Genomic DNA, 27,696 nt, shown 5'->3' with positions numbered 1-27,696 from the left:
ATAGTGTAGCGGGAGCTGAGGCTCAGCACAACCGCTCTGCTCGGATGCCAGGCTCCGCCCCCCCTCATTCTCTTTTTTAACGTGCACATATGGCAATTACACTTCAAATAATAAACCATCACCCAATGTTTGTTATGGTGTTTAGTATTAGATAGAAATACTGGACTTTGAACAATGTTTGCCAAGGCAGGCATAAGATGATGCATTGAATGGAAGGCAGCTCTAGGAAACCATCAAGACTAGGGGCTAATTTGTTAATTAGTAGCTTGGGATAATATGTAAATAATGTTTCTGTAAATACCGGTTTTCCCCCCTTACCCCAAATCTCCCTTTTTTATGAATGTCTGTTCTGATTAGGATAATGAATGTTTAATTAATTCCTTGTGACAGCTCATTAAAACCTCACCAAGCCTGACAGTTTACAATTGAGATTCTGTAATAAAAGGCAAATTGCATATTCAATGAGACCAATTCATGATAATTGCTACTGTTTACCATTGGGAGGTAGTCATCATAAGACAGGCATTTGCTTACACCCTACTTAAATTTCAAAAATTCTGTCTTTAGCTCTCCCAGGATTCAGCAGTCGTGAGGTTATTGTACTACGGCTTTAACCAAAACAGCACTTATCAAATATTCTTAATTACCTGTGCCAATCCTTATAATATACAGATTAGAGCACACCCAACATTAAATATGCAAGAACTACCTATGGGGTGACCTGCAATAGAGCAAGCAGATGTCCCATTTCTAAAAGATACAGATATGTAAGAGATACTCTTAATATCTATCACATTTCTAGTCTGTATTCATGTACACAGCTTCGGTCACCTGAAATATTCCAAAATATTGCTGCAGGGTGAAACGATCTTGCTATTTTAGCAATGAGTTAAGATACCATTATTTTACAGCAGTAGCAGAAGACAGAACCAGGAATTCAGAGGACAGAATAGCTCCAGGGTCCAGAGTGAACTACCACTAGCACGCGGTGCTAAATAACGTATCACATTTGATCAACTGTATGACAGACCTTTGCTGCTCTCCCAGGTAGTGAATATGTAACACTGCTATATCAATCACACGGCTATTCTAGAGTAATAATATAGAGTCAGATTGGCTGCTTATAAACAACTGTATATTGCTACAAATTTTGGCGTCCATTCATTAAAACCCAAATTTATGTAAACTGGAGTACAAATTGCAAAATGTAGGCAAATCCCAATGATCGCAATTATATGGTTATGTGGCCACGCATTGAGCCTTCTAAGCATTCTATACTTTGCTTTCTTAAAAATCTCTATGAGATCTCCTTCAGTCCAGCAACGGGCATAGTGGTTACCATAGAAACCCATGAGACAGATGTAGCCACCCTTTACACTGTAGGAAGGTTAAAAACCACAATTCACAACGGCAACAGTGAGGCAAAGACAATGAAAAACCCACAGCGACCAATCAGGGGAAAGAATGCTGTGACATCACAGGCAATATTGCAGAGGGAACAGAATGCTAAGTGGGCTTATAATCGCCAGCCTTAATAATATTGCAACATACAGCAGCACGCACGTCTTATGCATATAGGGCCCTGTCCATTTTCTATGTGTCCATGTATTTAAACATTGGTGCATACAGGCTACACGTAATGTCTACAAGCCAAATGCACCTGCCGGCATTGCTGCCTGCATTTGAACACGTTATTTCACATTAATGAAGACATTTATTTCTTGTAGGTTATAGAACAATTTGTCCTGCTGTATATGATTTGTACTGATGTGTACATAGAAGGGAAGGGTTTGTTGACTGTCGGTTGAAAGCCTCTCTAATTCTCTTTGCCTCACTTCCTCCGTTGCTCTCCTCTTCCCATAATGTATGATATTTTTTTTCCTCTGTCCCCTAGTTATCCCCTCCCTGTGTCCCTTTGGCACTATTAAACTCTTATCATTTTGCACAGACCAGAATCAGGATCAGCAGGTTGTTGCTATGGCAGCTATCAGGACAGAGCGTATACCCCCACAGGCGCGTCTCTGTGTCCAGCACGGAGCTGGCACCGTCATGACTTCATTGGGTAATAATCTAACACAGAGCGGGGGGGGGGGGGGGGGGGGGGGGGCAGTGCATGTCAAACACAAATCCACACAGCGCCTCAGCATTTAACCTTAGATTAGAATTTCAGAATGTAGTGTAACTCTTCAGCAGCTAATTATAAACATGTTTTATTAACGCATTAGGCATTTCAAACCAATGGCGTATAACACATATCAAGTTGCAGCAAGCAAAAATAAAACAAAGAAGATAAACATATCTGAGAACAAAAACATAATAAAGTCCAGAGGCCAAGAACATCATTTGTGATAAAGCACCAACATTTTCTGCAGCGCTGTACAATGGAATTACAAAACATACAAGTAAGTTCAATAACAGATGTTTGACTGAAAGGAAGAAGTAATGATGGTCCTGCTTAAATAAGCTTACAATCTAAAGATGGAGAGATGGACTGAAAGAGACACATTATATAGTTTGGATAGTAGAACAAGATGGGCAGCAAATCAATAGGCCACAGATAAGTTACTTGCAGGTTAGATTACAGGGTATCAAGAAAGAAGATGTTTTCTCTATTCTGTAACCCCAATTTGCACTTATCCATGCTTGATAAAAAACTATAAATAAAGAATTTATAAAAGAGAAAAGAAAAAGAAAGAAGATGTTTGATTCAAGATGCTCCCACTTCAATTCAAAGGATTGTCTCTCGTAGATAATGCCAGAGAGTAGGAGCTGGCTACGCTCCCACTTCCAGTAATAGGATCCGGAGACTGGCACCTGTACGAAGTGTCTGCGGTTATTTCATTACATCGCTAACAGGCCCCTGGGGACCTTAAGGTGAGGAGTCATGTACCCAGGGGAGTGAACAGAATAACCCACCACTCCCAGCCAAAGATGTGAACAGCCAAAATCCACCAGCAACTGTACAGAACTGTATTTTATTCCAGTGGACAGACAAAAACCATACTTTTAATGCATTAGCAGACTACAATTCTGTAGTAATAATTTATACCCAACACACAAGTTGTTGCAGAATTATTTTATATACTAATGGTAGGAGATAAATGGGATTTAGAAATCGTGTTTTTAGCCATTATCAGCCTGTAGGCACTGAACTTGATATTTGTACAGCTCCCAAATGTACCCCAGTCCCCAAGTTGTAACAAATCAGGTTATGTAGAGCCTGTATATTCAGCGTTGCGGAATATGTGGTCACTTTATAAATGCCAGTAGTAATAATATGGCTCTACTGTCATAATACTATAGCAGGATTCTTATTGCAACGCATGGTAATAAAATCTATAACGAATGTTCTGTTAATTCCGCATTGAAGTACAGCAGCAGACAAGTTCACAAAGAGCAGTCATCAAAAAGAGAACGGGTTCTAAATCTGCATTAACCATAGCAATATAACGTGAAATCCGCACACGTCCTAATCATGTGCATACAGATGTGCACTATAAATAGATGCGTGCAGCTGTACCCAAGGCCAGGGTACATGCAATCATGCAGATATTTTGAACACCTGATGTGATCTAGATCAATATACACAAATATACATTCAGGAATACACCTAATAAGGAAATGGGAGCAGATTGAATAAACAGTGGGTGCAGGGATGAATGATAAAATGGAGAATGTGGTCAGAAAAGACAGAACAAAGTAGAAACAGCATGGTACCAGGAGAGTGGAGGAGGGGATGAGCAAGCAAATGAATGCAGCATGGGGACCTGGAGAGGTGGAGTGATGCACCAGCTAATCTTGTGATGTGGGGGACTGAGCATTAGAAAATGAAAGCGTTTTTTAGCAGGAGATATTATGAAGGGGTGATTAGATTGAAAAAAGAAAAAGAAAAAAATCAGAATCACAAACCACCAAATCAAGTACTGAATAGCATAAGGTTACAGCTAATAGCAGAGCTATTTAAATCCCTCTATCACCATGGGCAATCAGATTAACCCACTGCATTCCAGCTGCATTGTATAAGGATTTAATTTTAAATCTACCTAGCTCTCACACAGCTATCAGAAGAAGAGCAGAGCACTTACCTTGCATCCACCACAGTAGGTCTGGGCAGCTCCACAGGTTTAGTAGGGATCCATGTATTATATCCATTTCTATACATCTACATGCATCAGTTGCAATGATGAAGCTGTAGTCTGCTACATCTTGTCAGTGATGCAGAGTGCCTTTTATACAGCTATACAATGTGCCTTTGTGATCGGTGCTAGATACAGATTGGTGCTGTATACAGAGCCTGCACTGAGCTGTGATGTATACAGAGCCTGCACAGAGCATGCTCACAGAATCCCTGAGGATTTAAACCCAACACGTGATCCCAAGCTGTCAGGCAGAGTGAGAAGATTTAACCCCCTGTCTGTCACATCACATTTACACTAATATATACTGATATGCAGTGCAGGTGTGTGTGAATATACATATACACAATATACAAGATCCAGCGCATTCACGTATCCACTAAACAGCAACTTCAATGTTGACATATATTAGTTTATTTTATTTTTTTAAAACACCTAATCTAGGTAAAAATAATGTGGGTTTAGTTACATTATATGATCATACATTGCATAAGCCTGTCACAACGTCAATGTACCCCATCTTTGGCAGATCAACATTGAAGTTGCTGTTTAGTGCATAGTAAGTGCGCTGGATCTTGTGTATTGTATAAATTGGCCCCCAGCAGCACCCCATTTATGCATGTTCAGGTGAGTGCAGCCTCCTGGTTTCATTTATATATTTGGGAGTCTAGCCAACTCCTTGGTTTTGCACCCCTCCCTGTCACAGGTGCCTCATCCCAGGGCCCTATTTAGCCTTGTACTGCAGAGGGCCCCAGATGGATTTTTTTCTCGAAGAAAGTGGGTTAATCTCATAAGAGCAGACATTAGGCTTTTTCGAGTATGGGGTACATTGACGTTGTGGCAGGCTTAAGCAATGTATGATCATATAATGTAACTAAACCCCCATTATTTTTGCCTAGATTAGGTGTTTTTAGAGAAAAAAAAAAAAGCTAATAAAATCTGTCAACATTGAAGTTGCTGTTTAGTGGATATGTGAGAGCGCTGGACCTTGTGTACTGTATATTATATATATAATATGCTATATCCTGTGATTGTTTTCTGACCAGCATAACATATTTGTTGCTAACACTATAGTACACTCGCTGACACTTTACACAAACACCTGCATTCTCACACATTGTATTTTACATATATATCCAAAACAGAGAATATGAGAACTCTGAGAACGGACAAAAGTTTAGAGGAACTCTAGAGTAGCTTTCCCTTCTGTAAATCCCAGCTTAGGTCTCAAAATAGTTTTTTGCTCACTTGTGCCATTACAGAGTGAATTATTCCATTGCAAATCAGATTGAATCCACTCATAAGAGCAGTACAAATAGAAATGCCAGCAAGTTCCCTTTGCACGAGAGATACAATAACCCCAGGACCTCTCGCACTCTCTGCTCGTAATTTGCGACCTATGGCTTTCCAATATACACAGGAGCGAGAGAGGCACACAGACAGAAAGAAAAAAAAACCTCCCCGCAGAGAATGCGGACTCCAAAATATTTTCCTGCACTATGGTGCCTCTGGCCTGAGGACTTAAGGTGCCCTGTGCAAAAAACCTTTACAGTTCCCCTCCCTGGTCACATATTGTGTGTATGTTTAGGGGATAGTTTTTCTACCCGGCTTTATTAAATGAATAATTATTTTAAAATATATATTTTTTCTTTCCCCCTTCCCTGTTACCTTGCTGGGATGATGGCATTGTACAGCACTACGGAATTTGCTGGCGCTATATAAATAATAAAATTAAAATAATGAGGGATGTGGGCTGGGGGAGGAATAAGACACATAGAGGCTTGGGGAGGAATGAGACACGTGGGGTAGATGAGATGCATGAAGGGGCTGTGGGGGACACAAAGCGACAGAGGGGCTGGGGGAGAAAAAGACAAGGTTCTGGTGGGGAAGAGACCCACAAATGGGGCTGTGGAAGGGGCAAAAGAGTCAGAACGAAGCTTGTGAGAGAAACACCTAGAGGGGTTTAAGGGACACAAAGACACAGAGGGGCTGGGAAAGGGGAAAAAGAGACAGAGGCTTCAACAAAACACATAAGTCTTTTGTAGTGTCAATTAAAATCTACTGGAGATTTAGTCGACTAAAAAAAAACAATTCAGGTGACTGAAATACGTATAAAACTAAAATGTTTTTTTAGTCAAAAGACTAAGACTAAAAACGAATTCAAATTTGCCGCCAAAATTAACACTGCTACTGACAGATGGTAATGTGAGGAAGAGGAGAAAAAAATTAGGAGATGGAAATTTGGGTATTACTGTCTTATAGGTTGTCATAAGGAAACGAAGGAAAGACTTTGGTGAAAGGGTAGACAGGAAATGTCCAAAGTATCATTTATAAACTTCCACCATGAATGTACAGGGCTCTGAGTTTATTATTCAGTTTGCACACATGTTGAAAGTACAGTTTCCTTGTTAATCAGGTACATAGGTATTTAGATACTATACACTGATACCACAATTTACAAACTTTCACTAAGGCCTGCAAGTTACCTCATCTGAGGTATAAACCTAATAATAAAAAAAAAAAAATTTATCCCTTGTTAAAGTCACTCAGATCTTTTTGCTGATCCCAACACATGAAATTCAAGAACTCGCAGCTCAGTTGCTGCCTAATATATGCCACCCCTTTGACAGCTGCCATTGTAATGACATAATTAATGTTATTCTCTTCACTTGTCAATGGTGTTGTGGCTGATCAGTGTATGTGTATATATCACAAGCAGAATTGTATATATAATACATGTATAATATATACACAAAAATTGCTACAAACATAAAAAACAGAAATGTACAATTTCTCTAAATGGGCTGTCACTCATCAGCTTATGCTCTCAGACCATCACCAGCTGCCTGGCTATACTGTCCCCATACCGTGGACAAAGGAAGCCAGTGGCAGTAGTTTTGGATACCAACTTCACTGTTCAATTGGTGCAAACCCCCTGAAAGCAAGACATTGTCCAGACACTCCTACCTCAATAAAAATTCAATATTGTTTATAGTTTACGTCCCATTACCAGATATATCATAAGGTAATGAGGCTGACATATTGGCTGTATTCTGACTCTCATAACCAATGAATGAGTTCATACCTTGCACAAAGTAGACATATGGTTTCTAAAACTTGAAAAAGGAGCAGTGCTGCCACCCAGCATAACCAAGGTAAATGTCACACCAAAAAAAACAAACAAATAAAAATCTGATTGAGGTGTTAATGGTGGGACAGTGCCAGGGCACTCCTGACACCATAACAACTTCAGTGTGCTTCATTTTATGCATTTCTATAAACAGGCCCACAAAAATCATATGAAAAAAATCAGACTAATGAAGCCCTTAATCCTGTCCTTCGTGTGCGGATATATTAACATTTGTAATGTATTAAGGCCAATTAGAAATTAGTCTAACAATTTGCAATGATACATCTTATATACATTGGATCAAATGAAAAATATATTGGTTAGAACCCAAAATCCACAAATGTGTTGTAAGGACAAATTCCCCTTCCAACAATTTTCTAGTTTGGTTATTTTGGCGTAAAATTTGCCATTTGCTTGTCATACCTCCAAGTTAATGAATCATTCTAATTTTGCTAGTGATTACAGCTACAGCAACATTTGCCCAGCTCACTATAACAAGATAGAAAACGGTTTTCTGTGCTGCCTAACGATACCTAAATACTACATATTTTTATGTGTAGCCTATTGAAATAATCTAAAAAACAAGCAAACAAAATACAAATAAAATATAACGTGGAACACTCAATACCCTTCAAAGTTGGTACAGGTTAACAAGGCAGCCCTGCTGGGTGCATTTTACATGGGTACATTCAAGTAAAACGAAGAACTAGAACCATAGACCATTATAGACAATCACTGGGTTTAATTTTTTGAAAGGTGGTGCAATCAGCAGAAACATTTTGGTCCCCAAGGCAATTGCTCCAGTTGTAGAGCATTGCTCCACAAATATTCTGTATAAAAAATGCACTATGTTTGAAAGTTCTAGTTAAAATAGCATTAATCTCCTGTCCTTTAACCCCTTAAGGACACATGACATGTGTGACATGTCATGATTCCCTTTTATTCCAGAAGTTTGGTCCTTAAGGGGTTAAACGTTGCAGCATCTCTGAAGCAGTTTGTTCGGTCACTGATGTAATACAATTTTCGCAGTTAGTAAAGCCATCAATAAACAGAGCTGCCTGGTCAAATGTTTGTGCAGGAACATCTACAAGTACAACCTAGGTCAGAAATTTCTTTGTTCGTGACAAATCAGCTATTCTGGGCCTGTACATTCCAGGCCTCATTATCTGGAGCCAGGTTGTAATGCAAGGCTCGAGCATTGTAACGACAGTCAGCTCAGGATAGGTAACTCTACAAGAATTTCAGAAGTGTGATAAAAAGTCTAGGTGGAAAGCCTAAAGCATTCTAGATATGCTCGTCTGGAATCCCAAGAAAGATGGATACCTGTATATACAGGCTAGGTGTTTACATTCCAATACAGGGCATTAAAAGTATTTTCACAACATACAATAATCTCGTTCATGAGCTACGTAAAGTACAAAAGAATTGCTGTCAGACTGATGCTGCCTAGATGTAGGATCTGTGTGTCACTGAAAAATGTAAAGCCCCTTCATACGTGACATACTAAATATGCCACAGTGCAGAACCTGAAACCAGTAGCTACAGTTTTATATGAGGGCAGACTGTAGTTTGTCCCAGGTTCACATTGAGGTTGGCACAAAGTGTATCCCACAACAAAGAACCACATATCTCATGTGGAGACTGTAACTGCCATGGGATTTTATTAATTTCTCATCATTTTGAAACATTACTGACACACTGGTACTAGATTAGGCAGGAAGCACATGGTAAATATGTAACTAAAGAAATTTTTGGCAACACCCCCACACATCCCACTAGATTCTTTAATGTCCAGCAGATACTGGGAGATGTCCGGTTTCACACGCTTAAAAGCAGAATATTCCTGATACAGTAAGCAGTGGGAGACACATTTGTTTTACTGTGTGTGTGGCACTGTCTGGGAATGGTTTCCCAATGGTTTTAATAGAGTATACATGCCTTTGGCCCGAATTTCATTCACTGTAACACCATAATGTTCATTTGTGATGGTAGTCACCATCCCCTGGGGTTTCATATGAACACTTTATGTAGGACCCTGTACCCATTATAGGTGCCGGATGTGTATTGTTGTTTTATTGTTATATGTTTTGTATGCTCTTGTCCTGCTAATGCTTGCTACCAAGCAGGTGGATTTGGCTGTGCAGCCTGTACAGCGCCACCTGTTGGTAGCAACAGCAAAAATATGAATAGCAAGGCCTGTTAATTTGCATATACAGGTAGATTTGCATATTGCAAACTCTGCAGGCAGGAGAGATATTTTAGGCCAGTTATTGTCTTCCCCATCCCTTTCTAAATATGTTATTAATAATTTCCTGTATATTTTATGACATGTTTTGGGTTTTTAAATTGTATTATGTTTCTCACAACAAGCTATGTAATGCGTATATGGGCTAGTCCAGAGTTAAAATAAAGTACTGTGTGTTAGTTTCTGTGACAGACCGCCCTGTCACTGGAATACTGTGTTCTCTTATTATTCCCTGTTTTGTTTGGTAAGAATCGTGTTCACCTACTTTTCCCCTGTTTTGTTCGGTAACCGAACAAAACCATGAAATACTCAGACCACCCGTATGCTTATTGACCTCATTCACCCCTGTTAAAACTTCAATAATGATTCACACCGCACTGTTCTAAGTGGCCAGCTGGGTGGCAGCCGTTCGTATGCACGAACACATGGTGGCGGCCATCTTGTTTGCACAAACGCAGGCAGCGATGTTTGGTCATTGAGTGCATGGAATTAAAATCAGACACTCGAGCTCGCGAACATTGCTGAAATTCCATCCCCGCCTGTGTTCGGTTTTATACATCCTGGAAGAACACTGTTCGGTGGAATCATGCAGACTGATTAGGTGAACACTATCAGCATACCAGCTCAAGCCTACGTTCTGCATTTTATAAATTTTTGTACTCCCGAAAGAGACCAACCACCACCTTCTTTCTCATGGAACTATTTAGGGCAGGTGCCACGTGTGCGGTCGGTCAAAACGTTACCCCTGTGGTGTTTCGGCTTTGTTTGTGGGTTCTGAGCGCTCTTCGGATATGTTGTGCTCTCAGATCCAGGCTATATAAAACTTGAGGGGGTACATAATGGTTATTATAGGTCTGTATGTCTCTCAGGCACAGAGGGTCTTGGAAGAAAAGACCCTGTATGTTTGTGTTGGAAACCCAATCTACGGGTCTTTGCATAAAAGGCCGTGTGTGTCCCCTAATAAAGTCAGTTCACTCCCAGCATTCAGTCTCGACTAATGTCTGTGGGGGAAAGCTATTCCTGCTCTGGATTATACTACTTGGGAAATTCTATCCTTCTTTACTAATACAATTGGATTTACTGCAGCAGAGTTCCAGAGAGGGGAAAAAAGACGTCCTTGGCGGCGAAACCAGTTTTCCTATCCGGGTGGCCGCCACAGTTTATTTTGGAACGGTTTCCAGTGCGGATTTTTAGGGATCCCAGTCACAGAATTGTCACACCTGTTGGCTGGCTACACCTCTAGCCCTGGGATCAATCAAGAGAGCTAGGCCGGAGAGCCGCAAGTGTCTTTATAAAGGCAAAAGCAAGCACCATAAGCAGAGCTGCAGAGGAATAGGAAGAGGAGGAGATACCTGACCGAAAGAAGTGCTGCAGAGGAATAGGGAGAGGGGACGATAAGAGCCTGGAAGGAGAGCTGCAGCCTGATCGAGTGGAAAAGCTCCAGAGGAAAAGCCTTGGCGACTGGGGTATGAAGCGTACTAGGGTCCTAGCAAGCAGCTAGGAGACAGACTGAGCGGAGGTACCCTGAGTACAGGAGCTCAGTCACAGCATTATATGGTATTCTTACTGAATCCAATCAAATTGTTTTCTGTAAAGGTCAAAAGTATTCCACACATTAACAGCCACAGGCAAGAAAGCTATTTTGGATCAAATTGGAATGACCTCAGAACCACCTAGATTTTATGCTATATAATTTCGCTAAATTGCCATTCTCCAAAACGACTAGGTCAGAGTAGCACAGAATAAGGGTAAGATGATTTGTCAGTGCTTTGTCAAATGTTTCCCCTGCCTCATATGCAAGCATCCACGTGCATGCTCATATGTACTGTGAATTCATCTGGATATACACTATTCTAGGGGGCAGTCTGTTCAGCTCTATCTAACTGAAATGTCCATGTATAAGATGCTGCTGTTATCTGACCAGTAGGACTATGTAAATTGCATTTTACCTGGAATCTTTCTATTGCCTATGATCAAATATTTTATTGAAATAGTTTTACTGTTTAAATCTCTAAAACAGAGGAAATACACATCTCACAGGCTCTCCTGCTCATGACACACTGAATGTGACCCTCATCGACAGACTCTGAAGCCCTTTCTACCATGTATTGTATGACATTAACAGCCTTAGGAATTTTCCCAGTTTATCAATGCCCCACCCTCACAGACCTTTGTTCTGTAAGAGTTTATCAAATGCTGTCTGAATGCTTGCAATGTTACACTTACTTGATATAAAACTCTGATCCCTCTGCTGTGAAGCCATATTCCCAGCCGCAAGGACAGTCTGCAACATCCAGATAAGATTCAGTCATGATTATGTTAACACTTGACCTTTGAAACTAGGGTACACATATTGTCACAATTTTACTCATTTAGAGCAAGCGCCTCAAACTCAGCTCCCACATGTTGCAGAACTACAACTCCCAGCCATGGCCATGTACTGCATTGAAAGAATTCTGGGAGTTGTGGGGCATCAACATCTGGCGGGCAAAATACATAAACCCAGCGGCGTACATACTGCGGTCGCAGGGGTCACAGCTGCGACCGGGCCCAGCTTTTTTGACCTCAGTCCTCAAAGTGATTATTTACGGCCTAAATATTGACATTAAAATGTCAACATTATAATGTTATTACAGTGCCAGTCATTGAAAGAACACTCCACCATTACCACTGTGGACTGCTGTAGCGGTTATCTTGCCAGGAGTTCGCTGGCAACCTACCACAGAAATTAAGGAATTATTTTTAAGACCATTTTCACAACTTACTTTGTGTCTGACAAACACCTGGAGCCGAAGCTCCTGAACCATCTGGTCAGAGGCAGAGCTTCCGGCTGCAGAGAAGGAGATAACGGGCGCCCAGCAGACCCAAAGTAAGTCGTCAAACAGAACTCCTGACACTGACACCAATACGGCCTCCTGGCACTGACACCAATATGGCCTCCTGGCACTGACACCAATACGGCCTCCTGGCACTGACACCAATACGGCCTCCTGACACTGACACCAATACGGCCTCCTGACACTGACACCAATACGGCCTCCTGACACTGACACCAATACGGCCTCCTGACACTGACACCAATACGGCCTCCTGACACTGACACCAATACGGCCTCCTGACACTGACACCAATACGGCCTCCTGACACTGACACCAATACGGCCTCCTGACACTGACACCAATACGGCCTCCTGACACTGACACCAATACGGCCTCCTGACACTGACACCAATACGGCCTCCTGACACTGACACCAATACGGCCTCCTGACACTGACACCAATACGGCCTCCTGACACTGACACCAATACGGCCTCCTGACACTGACACCAATACGGCCTCCTGACACTGAAACCAATACGGCCTCCTGACACTGACATCAATACAGCCTCCTGACACTGACATCAATACAGCCTCCTGACACTGACATCAATACAGCCTCCTGACACTGACATCAATACAGCCTCCTGACACTGACATCAATACAGCCTCCTGACACGGACATCAATACAGCCTCCTGACACTGACACCAATACAGCCTCCTGACACTGACACCAATACAGCCTCCTGACACTGACATCAATACAGCCTCCTGACACTGACATCAATACAGCCTCCTGACACTGACACCAATACGGCCTCCTGACACTGACACCAATACGGCCTCCTGACACTGACACCAATACGGCCTCCTGACACTGACATCAATACGGCCTCCTGACACTGACATCAATACGGCCTCCTGACACTGACATCAATACAGCCTCCTGACACTGACATCAATACAGCCTCCTGACACTGACACCAATACAGCCTCCTGACACTGACACCAATACAGCCTCCTGACACTGACATCAATACAGCCTCCTGACACTGACATCAATACAGCCTCCTGACACTGACATCAATACAGCCTCCTGACACTGACATCAATACAGCCTCCTGACACTGACATTAATACAGCCTCCTGACACTGACATTAAAACAGCCACCTGACACTGACATCAATACAGCCACCTGACACTGACATCAATACAGCCTCCTGACACTGACATCAATACAGCCTCCTGACACTGACATCAATACAGCCTCCTGACACTGACATCAATACAGCCACCTGACACTGACATCAATACAGCCTCCTGACACTGACACCAATACAGCCACCTGACACTGACACCAATACAGCCACCTGACACTGACACCAATACAGCCACCTGACACTGACACCAATACAGCCACCTGACACTGACACCAATACAGCCTCCTGACACTGACATCAATACAGCCTCCTGACACTGACACCAATACAGCCTCCTGAGACTGACACCAATACAGCCTCCTGACACTGACACCAATACAGCCACCTGACACTGACATCAATACAGCCTCCTGACACTGATATCAATACAGCCTCCTGACACTGATATCAATACAGCCTCCTGACACTGACATCAATACAGCCTCCTGACACTGACATCAATACAGCCACCTGACACTGACATCAATACAGCCACCTGACACTGACATCAATACAGCCACCTGACACTGACATCAATACAGCCTCCTGACACTGATATCAATACAGCCTCCTGACACTGACATCAATACAGCCACCTGACACTGACATCAATACAGCCACCTGACACTGACATCAATACAACCTCCTGACACTAACACTAATACAGCCACCTGACACTGACATCAATACAGCCTCCTGACACTGACACCAATACAGCCACCTGACACTGACATCAATACAGCCTCCTGACACTAACACTAATACAGCCACCTGACACTGACATCAATACAGCCACCTGACACTGACATCAATACAGCAGACTGTAGTGGTTATGGTACTTGCAGTGTTCCTTTAAAGTTTGCTATGTCAAAGTGAAGGGAACCTTGGTCTAACACTAAATGCTTCAAGTACAGAATACAGCTCTATAGCCTTCAAATCCCCATAGATAATTACCTAATCCTAAAAGTGGACAAACAGCTCTCTAATTAACAACAGTGTGAAAAAAAACCAAAACAAAAGCTTGAATACAACAAAAATGTATTTGATTAGACAAGTTTAATTTGGACTTTTTTTTTTTTCTTGGAGATCAGAAGGTTTCTGATATAGTTTGTCACTTTCTTATCCCTCATCTTCCCATTAATGTGTTTAAATAGAATTCAATTTTTTAATTAACTAGATTGGCATAAGAGTAGGGAAATGTGTCTCACCATTTTTGTTTAAATGTCCAGTCTGAACTGGGTATCCGGTTTGTGGGTGACACCACTGCGTCGTCTCGGTGTGATCACTGTGAAAAGAATGGCAGATGTGTTACAGCATTCAGCTGGTCCTGGAGAATGTGACAGCTGTATAGAGCGGTCCGAGAGAAACTATGTGGATAAAGGGACTCTATAGGCATCAAAAACAACTTTAGCTTAATGAAGCAGTTTGTGTGTATAGATCATGCCCCTACAGACTCACTACTCAATGCCCTGCCATTTAGGGATGAAATCACTTTTGTTTTTGTTTATGCAGCACTAGCCATGTGACAAAATGGTTTCATTTTCAATCAGATGTTAAATTGCCTTAGAAGTTTTAATATCTTGCTCTATAAATTTAATTTTAAATCACACACAGCAGGCTTCTGCATGGTCTAGAAGACTATTAATAGAGAATGAGATACGAAATTCTAAATTAAACAGAATTGGCAATAAAGGAAGTTTAAACATTAGATGAGGAAGTGTTTAGGAAGGCTTTGCAAGTGAGATGCAGAAAGGTGTGGCTAGGGCTGCATAAACAAAGTGATTTAACTCATAAATGGAAGAGAATTGAGCAATGAGACTGCTGGGGCATGATCTATACACAAAAACTGCTTAATTAAGTTGCCTTGGTGACTATAGTGACCCTTTAAATAATTACTAACCTAATTTTAAAATAAGATTCATATTACACAGCTATGTCATCATGAGTATTTTATATGATCTTCTAAAGTATTTGGTCAAATATCTTATTTTTCAACCGGAAAAAATATACAGTGCTTGTTAACAGTTTTAGTAGATTATACCGCTGAGCTAGAAATGTATTAATATTATGGAACACATGGAGGGGATACCTATATATCTAGGGAAAGGAACACTAACACAATAGGAATACAGGTTGGTCTGTCATCTGAAAACGTTTATATAAATTTGTTAAAGGAACACTATATGTCAGGAATATAAACATATATTCCTGACACAATAGGTCTAAATGTGGCACTTAGGTTTACCAGCACTCCTTAAAAAGGTGTTTTACTCACCTTTTTTCCCCAGTATCCTTGCAGCTGGCCCCATACCTGCTCCGCCTCCTTGATTTGATATTAAACTTGATCTCACCATATCTAATGCTTTCCCACAGGAAATCGGGAGACTATTGAACATGTGTGGCAAAACGTCATGACAATCAGCACTGAATCAATGCATCTCTATGGGGAACGTTCAGTGAATTTATGCAGAGCGTGGAGACGCTAAACGTCAGTGTTGCACATTGTGCAGCACTGACCCCGGAGGCACCTCTAGTCGCAGTCTGAGTGACTGCCACTGGATGTGTTCCTAGGGAGCAATGTAAACAACTCTTCTCTGAAAAGACAGGGTTTACATTAAAAGCCTGCAGGAACCGACTATACTCACTAGAACAACTACATTATGATACATTAAGCTGTAGTTGTTCTGGTGACCATAGTGTCCCTTTAAAGCAATACTTGACTTTTAGGTGAGATGATTTTTTTTTTACTGTGTTTGCAGTTATTCAAATATCACTTCCCAATTTTAAAATGTTTGAGTGAGCCAAACAGGCAGTGATTATGACAAAAAAGGAACAAACACAAGTTGCTGAATAATGTAATTATCACAACTTTGGATTTTCTCAGGACAACTGTAGAGCACAGTGTTCAACTGTTCAGGGAAGAGGAAATCTGAGAAATTTAATGATACAAAGTGCCCACTGTGCCAAAAAGTAATGCCCAGGCTGCTTTGAAATTCATTTGCCCAATAAGCAAAATAATAAATAAAATCTAAATTAAAAAAAATTATATATATATATCTATCTCAAAATAAAGTATAATTACTTTTAAAGGGAAACCAGCTTTAGAAATACAAACATAGTTGTATAACTTTTCTGCTCCTAATAGAGATTTTATCAAGCTCTGTGGCAGATGAATTATTTTTAGAATTCACTAAACTCCCTCAGTTTGAAATCCAGCTTTACATGAACACTCTGGGTACTATAACAACTTCATTGAACTGCCAGGGGGTCCTTGGCACTGGCTTGCCATTAGGGGAAAAACTGTTTAAAAAAACCAAATCCTGGGGGCGGAGCCTAACCTTCAATGGAGTAAGACGTGTGCTCTCCTAGCTCTCTTACCCCGGGCATACAATCTGCATCCATCAGCCTCCACAAAGGTGCATCTCACCCTCAAAACCGACCACAGACCCACAGCGACCCCACCACCACTCAATCAGATGGGGGGAACGAAAAAAAGAAAAGAATCCACGCCGTCAGTGGCCACAATGTTCCGCGCCAAAGATGACAGGCAGCCATCTTGGGCCCAAAGTCAGGCGGACACAGGCTCAGACTCTGAAGAGAGCGACCGAGAAACTAACGACACATCCCCTCTTACCAAAGAGGATCTCCGAAAAATGCTCAGAGAAACATCCGCCGATATCAAGGCCTTCACCACAGCCGCGCTCGAAAAACAAATATCAGGCCTCAAAGAAGACTTAGAGGCACTGGCCTCTTGTACAGGCACCACAGAACGCCTAATAAAAGAAACCCAAATACGAACAGCTAACCAAGGCAAAGAAGTGGAGAAGCTGACAGACAGGGTACGTTTCCTGGAAGATGGCCTAGAGGATTTAAACAATAGATCCCGCACTTAAAAGAAAAATTGATGAACGCGGCCAGAGACCGCCCGCCACTATACCAAGGGCAACAGCTACACTTCTATCAAGATCTGGCTCCCTCAACATTGAGGAAACGTCGGGAGCTTAAACCCCTCACCACCGCATTAATCGAAACCGGGTGGCGCTACATTTGGGGGCACCCCTTCAAACTGACAGTGAAAAAGGGAGAACAAACCTTCACCCATCAGGTCACAGACATGCAAGATTTTGCAGCACATCTGGGAATCCCTTTGCGGTATCCACCGGACTATTCAAACCGCGCCACACCTGGAGACAACAGCCGTAAAGGAGTACCCCGCTCCAGCGCAACCCGCACGCAGCCCAAGAGGAAATCGCCAACAACCTCACAGGAGCTAACCCAAACGGACACTTGAACGGTACCACAAGCGGCTGCCAGAACTACCCTGGCGGATCCAAACAGAGCGGAAAGTTCCACTCCGCAAACGTGGTCCAAGGACACGGTTACTCTGGTAGTATATACTACAACATGTTACATCCTAGTTAATGTTTTTGTTTATTATGCTGGTTTCTCAAAAAGTTACAATTAATTGCCATACCATAGAGCCACAGGGCACCACACCCGCTTAAAATAGGGCCTAGGCCCGGTAAGCCCCAGCCCAAAGCTCGTAATGACAACACACAAGCGCGGGGGACAACATGCATGCCCCCCAAACCTTAAACCTCAAACATGTCTGGAAGCTGTATAACCGCTTCCCAACCACACAAAATGACTACACCGAGACATAACAGGCCACATGGTAGAACCACGAGCCCCCCCGGTCTCTCCAAGATTTACAACCTCAGCCCAGTACTTACACAACCCACCCTAGTATACCTAGAGACATCACACACCATGGTTACAGACCGGAGCCAGAGTGCAGTCTCTCTCCCCCACCTTTCTATTATTGTTTTATTGCCTTCTTACTCTACTCATATATTTCTCTCTTCTTTTTCTTCTTGTCCTAATTGGTTGGGGGGAGGGGAGGAGGGGGGTGGAGGGAGGGGAGAGAGATGGGGAGAGAAGGAACACACCGCAGAGGCCCATAGATCTTGCAGGGCTCTACAACCAGACCAAACCAGCCTGACCTAAAAACAAGCACCCAGGGTGGAATGCAGGATTTCGCGCTCGGAATCTACAATAAAAGACAGAAATGAAGGGGGCAAATAAAGCTTGAAAAGCTACAATGCTGGGCCAAAGATGCGACAGAGCCAAAACTAGGGCCTTACAGGAGAAACCTCTACAGAGGGAACGGGCAAACCGCCCACAGGGCCTACCGGGAAGGAAAATTACTTGATACACACAACTAAAACCGATTGCTTTGCCTCTGCACACACCTTTGTTTTCCAGCAAAAACGATTCTTGACACCTGAAACATGAAGGATAGACAGAACACCCAACCTGGACAGAAACGTCACGGATGAACACAGACTGTCCAACGACAAGCAAATAGACACCTACCCGGAACACACCGATATCCAAACACAAACAGGTTAGCAGAAAAGACCCACGAAGCGTAGTCACAATAACACCTGCGCCACCCATCAAAGACGCCACGACAAGCACACGCAACCAAGGAACCACTCAAACACGTAGCTAAGGTAAGAACCACACAGACCATAGCTGCAAACAACACCCACATGACATCGCAACTTACAAACTATGTTCTCACAACTCACCACTCTACCACACAACAACCGACAAACTAACCCTCCAATATTTCCACACTCGCACGATGCGAGGCAAACCAACAGCACAACTGAAACCTATACTCAAGCCACCCTACCCGAGATGCACCCTCGGAAACAAAACAGAAAACCCGGGGACAGAGAGGGAGAGGCGCAGCGCCGACCCACCTCCCTCCTCATAACCCTAAACAAATGTATAACACCAGGAACACTTTACCAACTAGCAAAAATAAGAACACCCAAACCCTAAATTGCACACGACCCAAAAACATCTACACACACGAACCCAACCGCCCAAAAGACGCCTGGCAACTAACCAGTAAAGACCAGGATCCAACCCACCCCCCCGTACCCAGACCCACCTGGGACACCCTACACCCCACAAACTCCCCCCTACACCGTCGCCCCTCACTCAACCCCCATTCCGAACTCTCGCCCGCCCCGCCAACCGACAACCCCGTACGCCCCCCCAACACATACAACAAAAACAAGACAACACACACACTAGAAACAACACAGCGACGGGGGGCGTGGCCGGCAGAGCACTGAACCAGACGTCTATCTGTGGAGCTCCGACAGGAACCCACAAAAAAGAAAGAAAAGCCGATAAAAAAACAAACTTTACTCACAGCAAGAGACCCACGAACCCCCAGAGAACGAAATGGGCCGCAAGAATCGTCAAAGAGCAAGACCCGAACCTCCGCGTATGCCTGATATCAGGCTCTCCTTCAGCAGGCCTGAACCGCGGCTGCAGCCCAAGATGGCGCCCGAAACCCACACAGACCCAGAAGCCTCGGAAGACTCTCAGGAGGGAGAGGAATCGATTCCCTCATCCGCACAGGGGGAGACCCCCCACACCTCGGAGTCAGAAGAAGACTCATCCCCATCTACTAAAGGGGACATTAAAAACCTGCTAAAGGACCTGAGGAAGATCTGGAAGGCAGATCTGGCGGAGACACAAAATGAAATGGGGATTATACAACAAAAAGTGAAAGAGGTGGAGGAGAGAGAAACCGCCAGAGACAGCCACATACAAAGCAACAGCAGCCAAATAGCGGAACTCACCACTCAGGTACGCCAGATGCAACGGGCAATGACACTGCTCGAAACCAGACACAGACAAAGGAACATCCGTATTAGGGGTATCCCAGAGGCTGTTGAAGGGGAGCACTTATTGGAGTTCGCCAGGAACTCGATAGCAGCTCTGGGAATCAAAAGTGAAGCAACCTCACCCGCCATAAAAGCAGCATTCAGGGTGAAAAAGTCCGCTGCAGCACCTAGCGACGCCCCGAGAGACACAATCGCTCTCACAAGAGACATAGCGGTACGAGCCGCGATCATGGCCAGATCCAGGGAATTACAAACCATACACTACGAAAACACTACACTGGCGATATACAGTGATCTCCCTTTTGCAGTATTGGTAGAGAAGAGGAAACTGGCACCCATAGCAAAGAGACTAAGAGACAATTCCGTGAAGTACAGATGGGGAGCGGACGGGTCACTCTTGGCAATGTCGGGAACAGGACAGGTCACCCTCACTTCCTCCGAGGACCCAGAACCTTTCCTCCGCAGCCTTAATGCACTAACAGACAGACGACAACAAATACAACCGGAGCCTACACCAAAGAAACGAGCAGACCCCAAGGGGCACGACATACCGACCCCTATGACTCAGGGCCACACCGCACCACGGTGGAGACTGGAATCTGCAGTAGTGAAGACCCTTCCATTGCAAAAATTACGGGGCTCGAGGAACACTACCTGAAGAGTTCCAGCGCAAACCTACAATGCGAGGACGGCAAAACAAGCCTACGATCAACGACGAGAGACCGAAGACACAACTACAATCTAGAGACACTTTACTCTAATCCTAGACATTACAAGTAAAACTAGCATATTTTAACCTAGTATCATATCTCCTTAACATGTAGTGCTGTTTGGCTATATGTGATATGGACCCATACCCAGCATTGCAAATGTTTATATTTTACTATACTTTACTTTACCCATATATTGGTCACGTTGTAAGATTTATGTGCAAAAGCTAATAAAATGCAAATTTAAAAAAAAAAGAAACAACACAGCGACTCCCAGCATGCCGGCCACCCTGACCTGCCTATCAATAAATTGCAAAGGATTAAATAATCCGGCCAAAAGACATAAACTAATGAGATGGGCAAACAGATCTAAAGCGGACATACTCCTCCTTCAAGAGACACACTACACCGAAGCTAAACAACTCTCCTGAGCCGACACTACCGAATTAACCATTTCGCCAGCTCCCCTCACGATAAACACAACGGAGTAGCTATCGTTATACGAAAATCGTGCCCACTCGCCATCCAGCGCACAATAGCAGACCCACAAGGCCGATACCTCACAGTCACGGGCAAAATAGGCACGCACTCGTATGCTTTCACCTCCTTATACGCCCCAAATACACCCTCCAGTACTTTCTGGCAAACGATACAGGCACACCTAGCCCTCTTCCCCTCCCATCCTTCCATACTCGGCGGAGATTTCAACGTCACCCCATCACCCTCAGTAGACAGACTTCGCACACGCACACACACCCAACATAGACAACCGACGGCCAAAGCCGACAAACTGCTCTCCTCATTCATCTCACGCACCCACCTACTAGACGCATGGAGATCCCAACACCCAACATCTTTAGATTACACCTTCTTCTCGCACCCACATCAATCATATTCCCGCATTGACCTTTTTCTCATCTCCCCAGCACTAGCGCGACAGGCCAACTCCACATCCATAGGCCCCATTACGTGGTTCCGACCACGCAGAAATAACATACAATTAACCTACCGTGCACCGTCAGACCATGGTCATGGAGACTAAACCCCCACCTGTTACACAACCCACAAATCAGACAATCGGTTGATAGAGCCCTCACAGAATACTTCCAACTGAACAAAGACACGGACACCTCGGAAGGGACCCTATGGGCTGCCCATAAGGCAGTAATCAGGGGAGTCCTGATAAACCAAGCAACTATCCATAAAAAACAACAGGTAGCACACCTAGAACAAACACTCAAAACTCTTAGAACCCTCGAAGCAAAGCACAAAACTGACCCAACGCAAGAACTAAACGAACAAATAAGAAAATGCCAAACAGATATCAAAACATACATGGCAAAAGACTTGACAAAAGCCTTACTCTGGTCAAAACAACTCTTCTATGACAAAGCAAACAAAGCCGATACGTTACTCCCACGAAAACTTAAAGAACCGAAAACAAACAGATACACACGATACGCACACCAGACGGAGCAGTCTCAGAGGCCCCAGAAGAAATTGCTAGCGTCTTTCTAAAATACTACGAGGCTCTATACGATCACACACCAGAAGCACGCCACAACCCAACACCTATTAAAAGACTTACAGGACATGTAACAGGTAACATTACCATCCCTCACTGGAGAAACAGCACAATCGCTGGCCAATCCCATAACGATAGAAGAACTCGCAGGGGCGATAAAATCCCTGAAACCCAACAAAAGCCATGGCCCAGATGGTTTCACCGGACTCTACTACAAAACGTATGCCCCCACCTTGATCCCACACCTATGCAACCTGTACAACGCCATATTACAGGGTGACCCACTACCAAAAGACATGCTACAAGCCAACATATGCCTCCTCCCAAAACCTAATAAATCACATTTAGAACCAGGACATTACCGACCGATCTCCCTTCTCAACGTAGATATAAAACTGTTCACCAAAATCCTTGCTGACCGCCTCAATCCCCTCATACCCAAATTAATACACCCAGACCAAGTAGGCTTCATACCAGCGCGACAGGCCAGCGACAACACAAGATGGACATACAACCTCATTTGGACGGCACAAACTAGACACATACCAACCCTTTTCCTATCACTCGACGCAGAAAAGGCCTTTGACAGACTGCTATGGCCCTTCTTTTTTTTTTTTGAATTCTTTATTTTTGTTGTGCAAGTTGTACATTTTGCTTGATTAGCCACAACAGCTAGGTCAAGCGCGACTGTAACAAGTGTAACATTAGTATGACATTTGCTATTACTGCACATTTTTTATTTATGTAGATTAGACATTCAGGAAAACTTGAACTTGTAAAGTAAAGATGTTGCGATAGCTGTGTCAGGTGTGTTTACCATATTTATGTGACGTCTATGTGGCATTGATAAGAACTGTCGTTAAGCGCGTAGTGTTAGTGGAACTTAAAGTATGACATTGGCTAGGAGGTTTATATAAAAGCTCTAGTTCCACTTGGTTGGTGGCGTTATCTAAAGCGGTGGTGCCGCGGTGAGCGCTTTATGCTGAGCGTGCCTTATCAATAACCGCTCTCAGGGAGTGTGCCATCTGCTATGGCCCTTCTTATTCGCCACTCTAGTTAAATTCGGATTCCCACAAACATTCATAACCGCTCTGCAAGTACTATACGTCACCCCACAAGCCCATCTCCTATTTCCCCCTAACACACCCCCCCTCCTTCACAATACACAACGGCACACGCCAGGGATGTCCTTTGTCCCCACTCCTCTTTGCGCTCTCCCTGGAGCCGCTCCTATAAACACTCAGAACAAATGAAAACATACAAGGCCTGAAAATCCGCGAAGAAGAGTACAAAACCGCAGCATATGCGGACGACCTGCTCATTACAATAACAGAACCAGTAACATCCCTTCCGCTACTCCTCCAAGCCCTAGAAACCTACGCCAAAGTATCGGGATATAAACTAAATATCGACAAGACTGAAGTCCTCGCCATACACATAGACGCCCCCACTAATACAGCTACACTCAAAATCTACCCCTTTGACTTCACATCTACATATATTAAATACCTAGGGATAGCCATACCAGCAGACTTCTCTCGCAGCTATGAACTAAACTACACACCTACGATTCAAAAAAATCACACAGGATAGTAGACCCCTTGGAATTCCTGGGTCACCGGAACCTTTTCTATGACCCCCCCTTTTTTTTTTTTTTTAATAGCAGAACTGTTGCTGCAAACAGAGCTTCTGATTCTCGGGAGGATGGATAAAGGGAAATTATTAATTTTATTTTGGGCAGGTTTAGAAAGTGCAATCGGTGCCCTCTTTTCACCAGATTTAGAATCCATAGATTGCTTGTAGTTTCTTCCCAACTTTTGAAGAAACGCTGGATTCTGCCTCCTACTCTCTTGGCATCAGAAAAGCCTACACTTGTCAGATCTATAAAAAAATTTCTCCTCAAACCTCAGATTTTTTCCTCTTTTTTGAAAATAACGAGGCCTATCCTGGCAGGTTCTTCTATTCCTATACTGGAATTTTTTATAACCAGGCTTCCAAGAAAATTTCTTGTCTTGAGGTAGGGCTTTTTTCGTCTCAAACATCTGTTTAATGATCTCCTCTAAAGGAGACCCGAACAGCTTTTGTTTTTCCGATGGGAGTTCACCGAGGACCGATTTTGAGGCTGTATCTGCAGTCCAGGCTCTGAGCCACAAGGCTCTACGGGCAACTGAAGATAAGCCCATGATTCTGGAAGCCAACTTGAACACTTCATCATATCCATAATAAATGTATTAGACCATTTCACATTTTGTAGCAGCCCAACCAGTTGCTTGTCTGGAGAGTCCAACATCATCTCCTCTAAAGATTGCAGCCACAAGTTACTAGCTCTGGATACTGCTGCCCCTGCCAGCAAAGCTTTACATTGGAAACCTGCCGACTGGAAAGCACGCCTGCAGAAGGTCTCGGCCCTCTTATCCATAGGATTCTTTAATGCTGCTACTTCCCCTATTGGAATAGTGGTCTTTTTAGAAAGCTGAGCCACCAGGATATCCACTTTAGGCAATTTGTCCCATTTAGCATCATCCGTAATCTTGAACAATTCTTTAAAATGCCGGGAGATAAAGGCTCGCTTTTCTGGGTTTTCCCATTCCCTGTAAATACGGTCAACCATGGCTTGAGGTACAGGGAAACCTTTCTTACCCTTAGCAGTATCTTCCTGCAACAAACTCTGATTCACTTTCTTAGTTTATCCGGTGGGAACCCAGACTCCACTCAAGATGATGAACTAGAAACCCCTGAGTCAGCAGTAGACGAACATTCGCCTGAAGATATGTCAGAATTAGAAGAAGACCACCTTTTTCTGCCTCTAAGGACCACCTCAGGCACCACAGCAGAAACCTTATGTGACTCTTTAAAAGGATCCAAAGTCTGAGCTAGGTTATCCTGAAACCAGGACAGGAACGATTGCATATCCTTTTGTTTGGATTTTTCCAAAGACATTGCTGCACATTGATTACACACTTTATTCCTAGTTCCATCCGGTAGGGGGGGTGGAACAATCATTGCAAACTAAATGTTTGGCTTTGGATGAGGCCTTCCTAGTTGCAGGAGTAGGCATGTATTTATCCATTTGCTGAGGGCTAGACATATCTGAAAAATAACAGAAATATACCTTTAAGATAGGCAACCTTCGGCACTCCAGATGTTGTGGACTACATCCCCCATAATGCTTTTACACCCATAATGCTGGCAAAGCATCATGGGAAGTGTAGCCCAAAACATCTGGAGTGCCGAAGGTTGCCTATGCCTGCGGCCTAAACGGTTTAACAGAAAGCAAAGAGTTTCAAAGTAAAGATTTTTTTAATCTTTCCTCAAAAACCTCTTAGCCGTGTGGGGGGCTGGTGACACGGAGAATCCTTTCTGACCAGCATCTAGCTGCCAGAGGAAAACTGCACCGCATTTTTACGCCCAAATCCGGTGCGATTTCCCGGAAGTTCCGGTTCACGCGTGCAGCGGCGTACCCAGAATGTCGGTGGAACGCAACACCACCCAGGCATGCGTTCCACCGCTGTGCACAGGCACATGGCCTGTAGCGTCATGAAGGCATCCCCTGGCCCTCCCATAATCACAAAGCCGGAACATACTTGCGCGACACAAATACCTGAAAGGGCTCGGGACCTCCATGGACAGAGCCATGCCGCTCAGTCTACCACCCGGGCGGCTCTACCTCAAGTAGAAGCTTGATCCATCCCATGCTGGGACAAGGATGAACTGGGCTGGGTTTGCCGGGGGAAGCCCTTTATGGGATAAAGGGGAGGGACTTTTCATTAACTCCTATCTTGTAGATGCTTGTCATAATTAAGGAGGCACAACCCACAGGGAGTGCACAGAGGGAGGGGAGATGTATATTTTCCAAGTGTCTCCTGCAAGAGAAGAAGCTGAAAATGTCATTCACCAGAGTTCCGGCTGCCTAAATCACATGTGCCAGGGGTGCAACTAGTGCAAACAACCCTTAAATCTGACTTTGTGTTTGCAAACATCAGGACACTGGAGTGTGCCCAAGTAACAAGATGTTCTACAAGTTCACAAGGGTAACGTATAATCAAAGAGCATGGCCTGTTTAATCATAAAGCAACCGCCAAGGCACAGGCGGAATATGCTTGGCTCCATTCGTCATCGCTATACTAAGAGTGATATGTGGGGCCCAAACTGGTGATTTGTTTAGGATACTCTAGTACAGGCTTTCTCAAACTCCGGCCCTCCAGATGTTGCTGAGCTACAACTCCCATGTTTCTATGAATTAAATAGATAGGTTGAGAATCATGGGAGTTGTAGTTCAGCCTGCTCTAGTATCTTAATCCTGCTCTGTAAAAAAAAAAAAAAAAAAAAAAAAAAAAACTTTCGACAACTTAGCACCAGGGCAAAGACTGCCTTTTTTTTTTATATCTGACCATGTGGAAAAATAAAAGCGCACAACAGTGTTAGATAGAATGAATGTATTTTAATTTTTTTTTCCAAATAATTATTTGGTGTCATGTTTTCTTTATCAAAACTACTGTATTGATAAAACAGCAGCGGTACTGAAAACAGCCATTATCAGGACAAAGATTACAACTGAGCCTGGTAATAGCGTAGATGAAAACAAGCGAAAATCGCAAAGTATCCTTCCTGGTAAAACACTTATTAATAGCAAGCATTTACTGTTATTACATTAAGTATGTCTGTGAACATTACTGGCAGCGATTATACTTGCACTGCTTCTACAAAATGCTCAAAGGGAACTTACATAAAATCTCCCCCCTGGTGGGGGTTGACGGAACAGTGTGTTATAAACACAGGGTATGGATTAATAGCGGCACACTCACTTAATGAAGAAAACTCTTCCATCACTCATCACTCCATAGCTCCAATTTTCAGGCAGGTGTACCCATTCCACTTCTTCTGACATGGCTAGTCTTCTAATGGTTGGCTGTTCTACAGAGGAAAAATAAAGAAGGTGACACTTGTGCACAGCCTGGAACTACTTGTTGGTATCTATGGAGAGGTGTGCTACTTGTTGTAAAAGGTGCTTTCTTCTGATGTGCAGTGCTAGACTACTTCCTGGTCTGGGAGACTTCAGACAATTCTGCTTATCTGTTCATATCAGAATGATATTAAATGTAAACTTCAGGATAAAGGTGCTTTACTTGTGTTTTGAACATTTACGATTACAGACAATGCATTTCATTCATATAGGCAAAACGCAGTATTTTAAACAGCCATTGGGTGGGTTCTAAAA

At 43.4% G+C, this 27,696-nt stretch overlaps 1 protein-coding gene across 11 annotated transcripts in view; it reads right to left on the bottom strand.

Moving 5' to 3' along the window:
- PLEKHA6 (pleckstrin homology domain containing A6) overlaps positions 1-27,392 on the bottom strand; it is a 163,701-nt gene extending 136,309 nt beyond the window's left edge. For 10 of the 11 annotated variants that reach the window (XM_063452315.1, XM_063452324.1, XM_063452366.1 and 7 more), the window contains exons 1-3: positions 27,284-27,392; positions 14,739-14,815; positions 11,738-11,795 (exon numbers count right to left, since the gene is read on the bottom strand). In XM_063452315.1, the coding sequence (XP_063308385.1) occupies positions 11,738-11,795; positions 14,739-14,815; positions 27,284-27,366 (218 nt within the window). In that variant the 5' untranslated portion in view covers positions 27,367-27,392. Of the gene's footprint in view, positions 1-4,085; positions 4,310-11,737; positions 11,796-14,738; positions 14,816-27,283 lie in introns of those variants that run through there. The other variant, XM_063452375.1, reaches the window with a different exon arrangement.
- Between the last annotated feature and the right edge of the window lie 304 nt (positions 27,393-27,696).

Source organism: Pelobates fuscus, chromosome 1 (assembly GCF_036172605.1).
Source record: "Pelobates fuscus isolate aPelFus1 chromosome 1, aPelFus1.pri, whole genome shotgun sequence".
In the NCBI taxonomy this organism is placed as follows: Eukaryota; Metazoa; Chordata; class Amphibia; order Anura; family Pelobatidae; genus Pelobates; species Pelobates fuscus.
The sequence above is the reverse complement of the archived record's forward strand: the minus strand, read 5'-3'. Positions and strand labels throughout refer to the sequence as shown.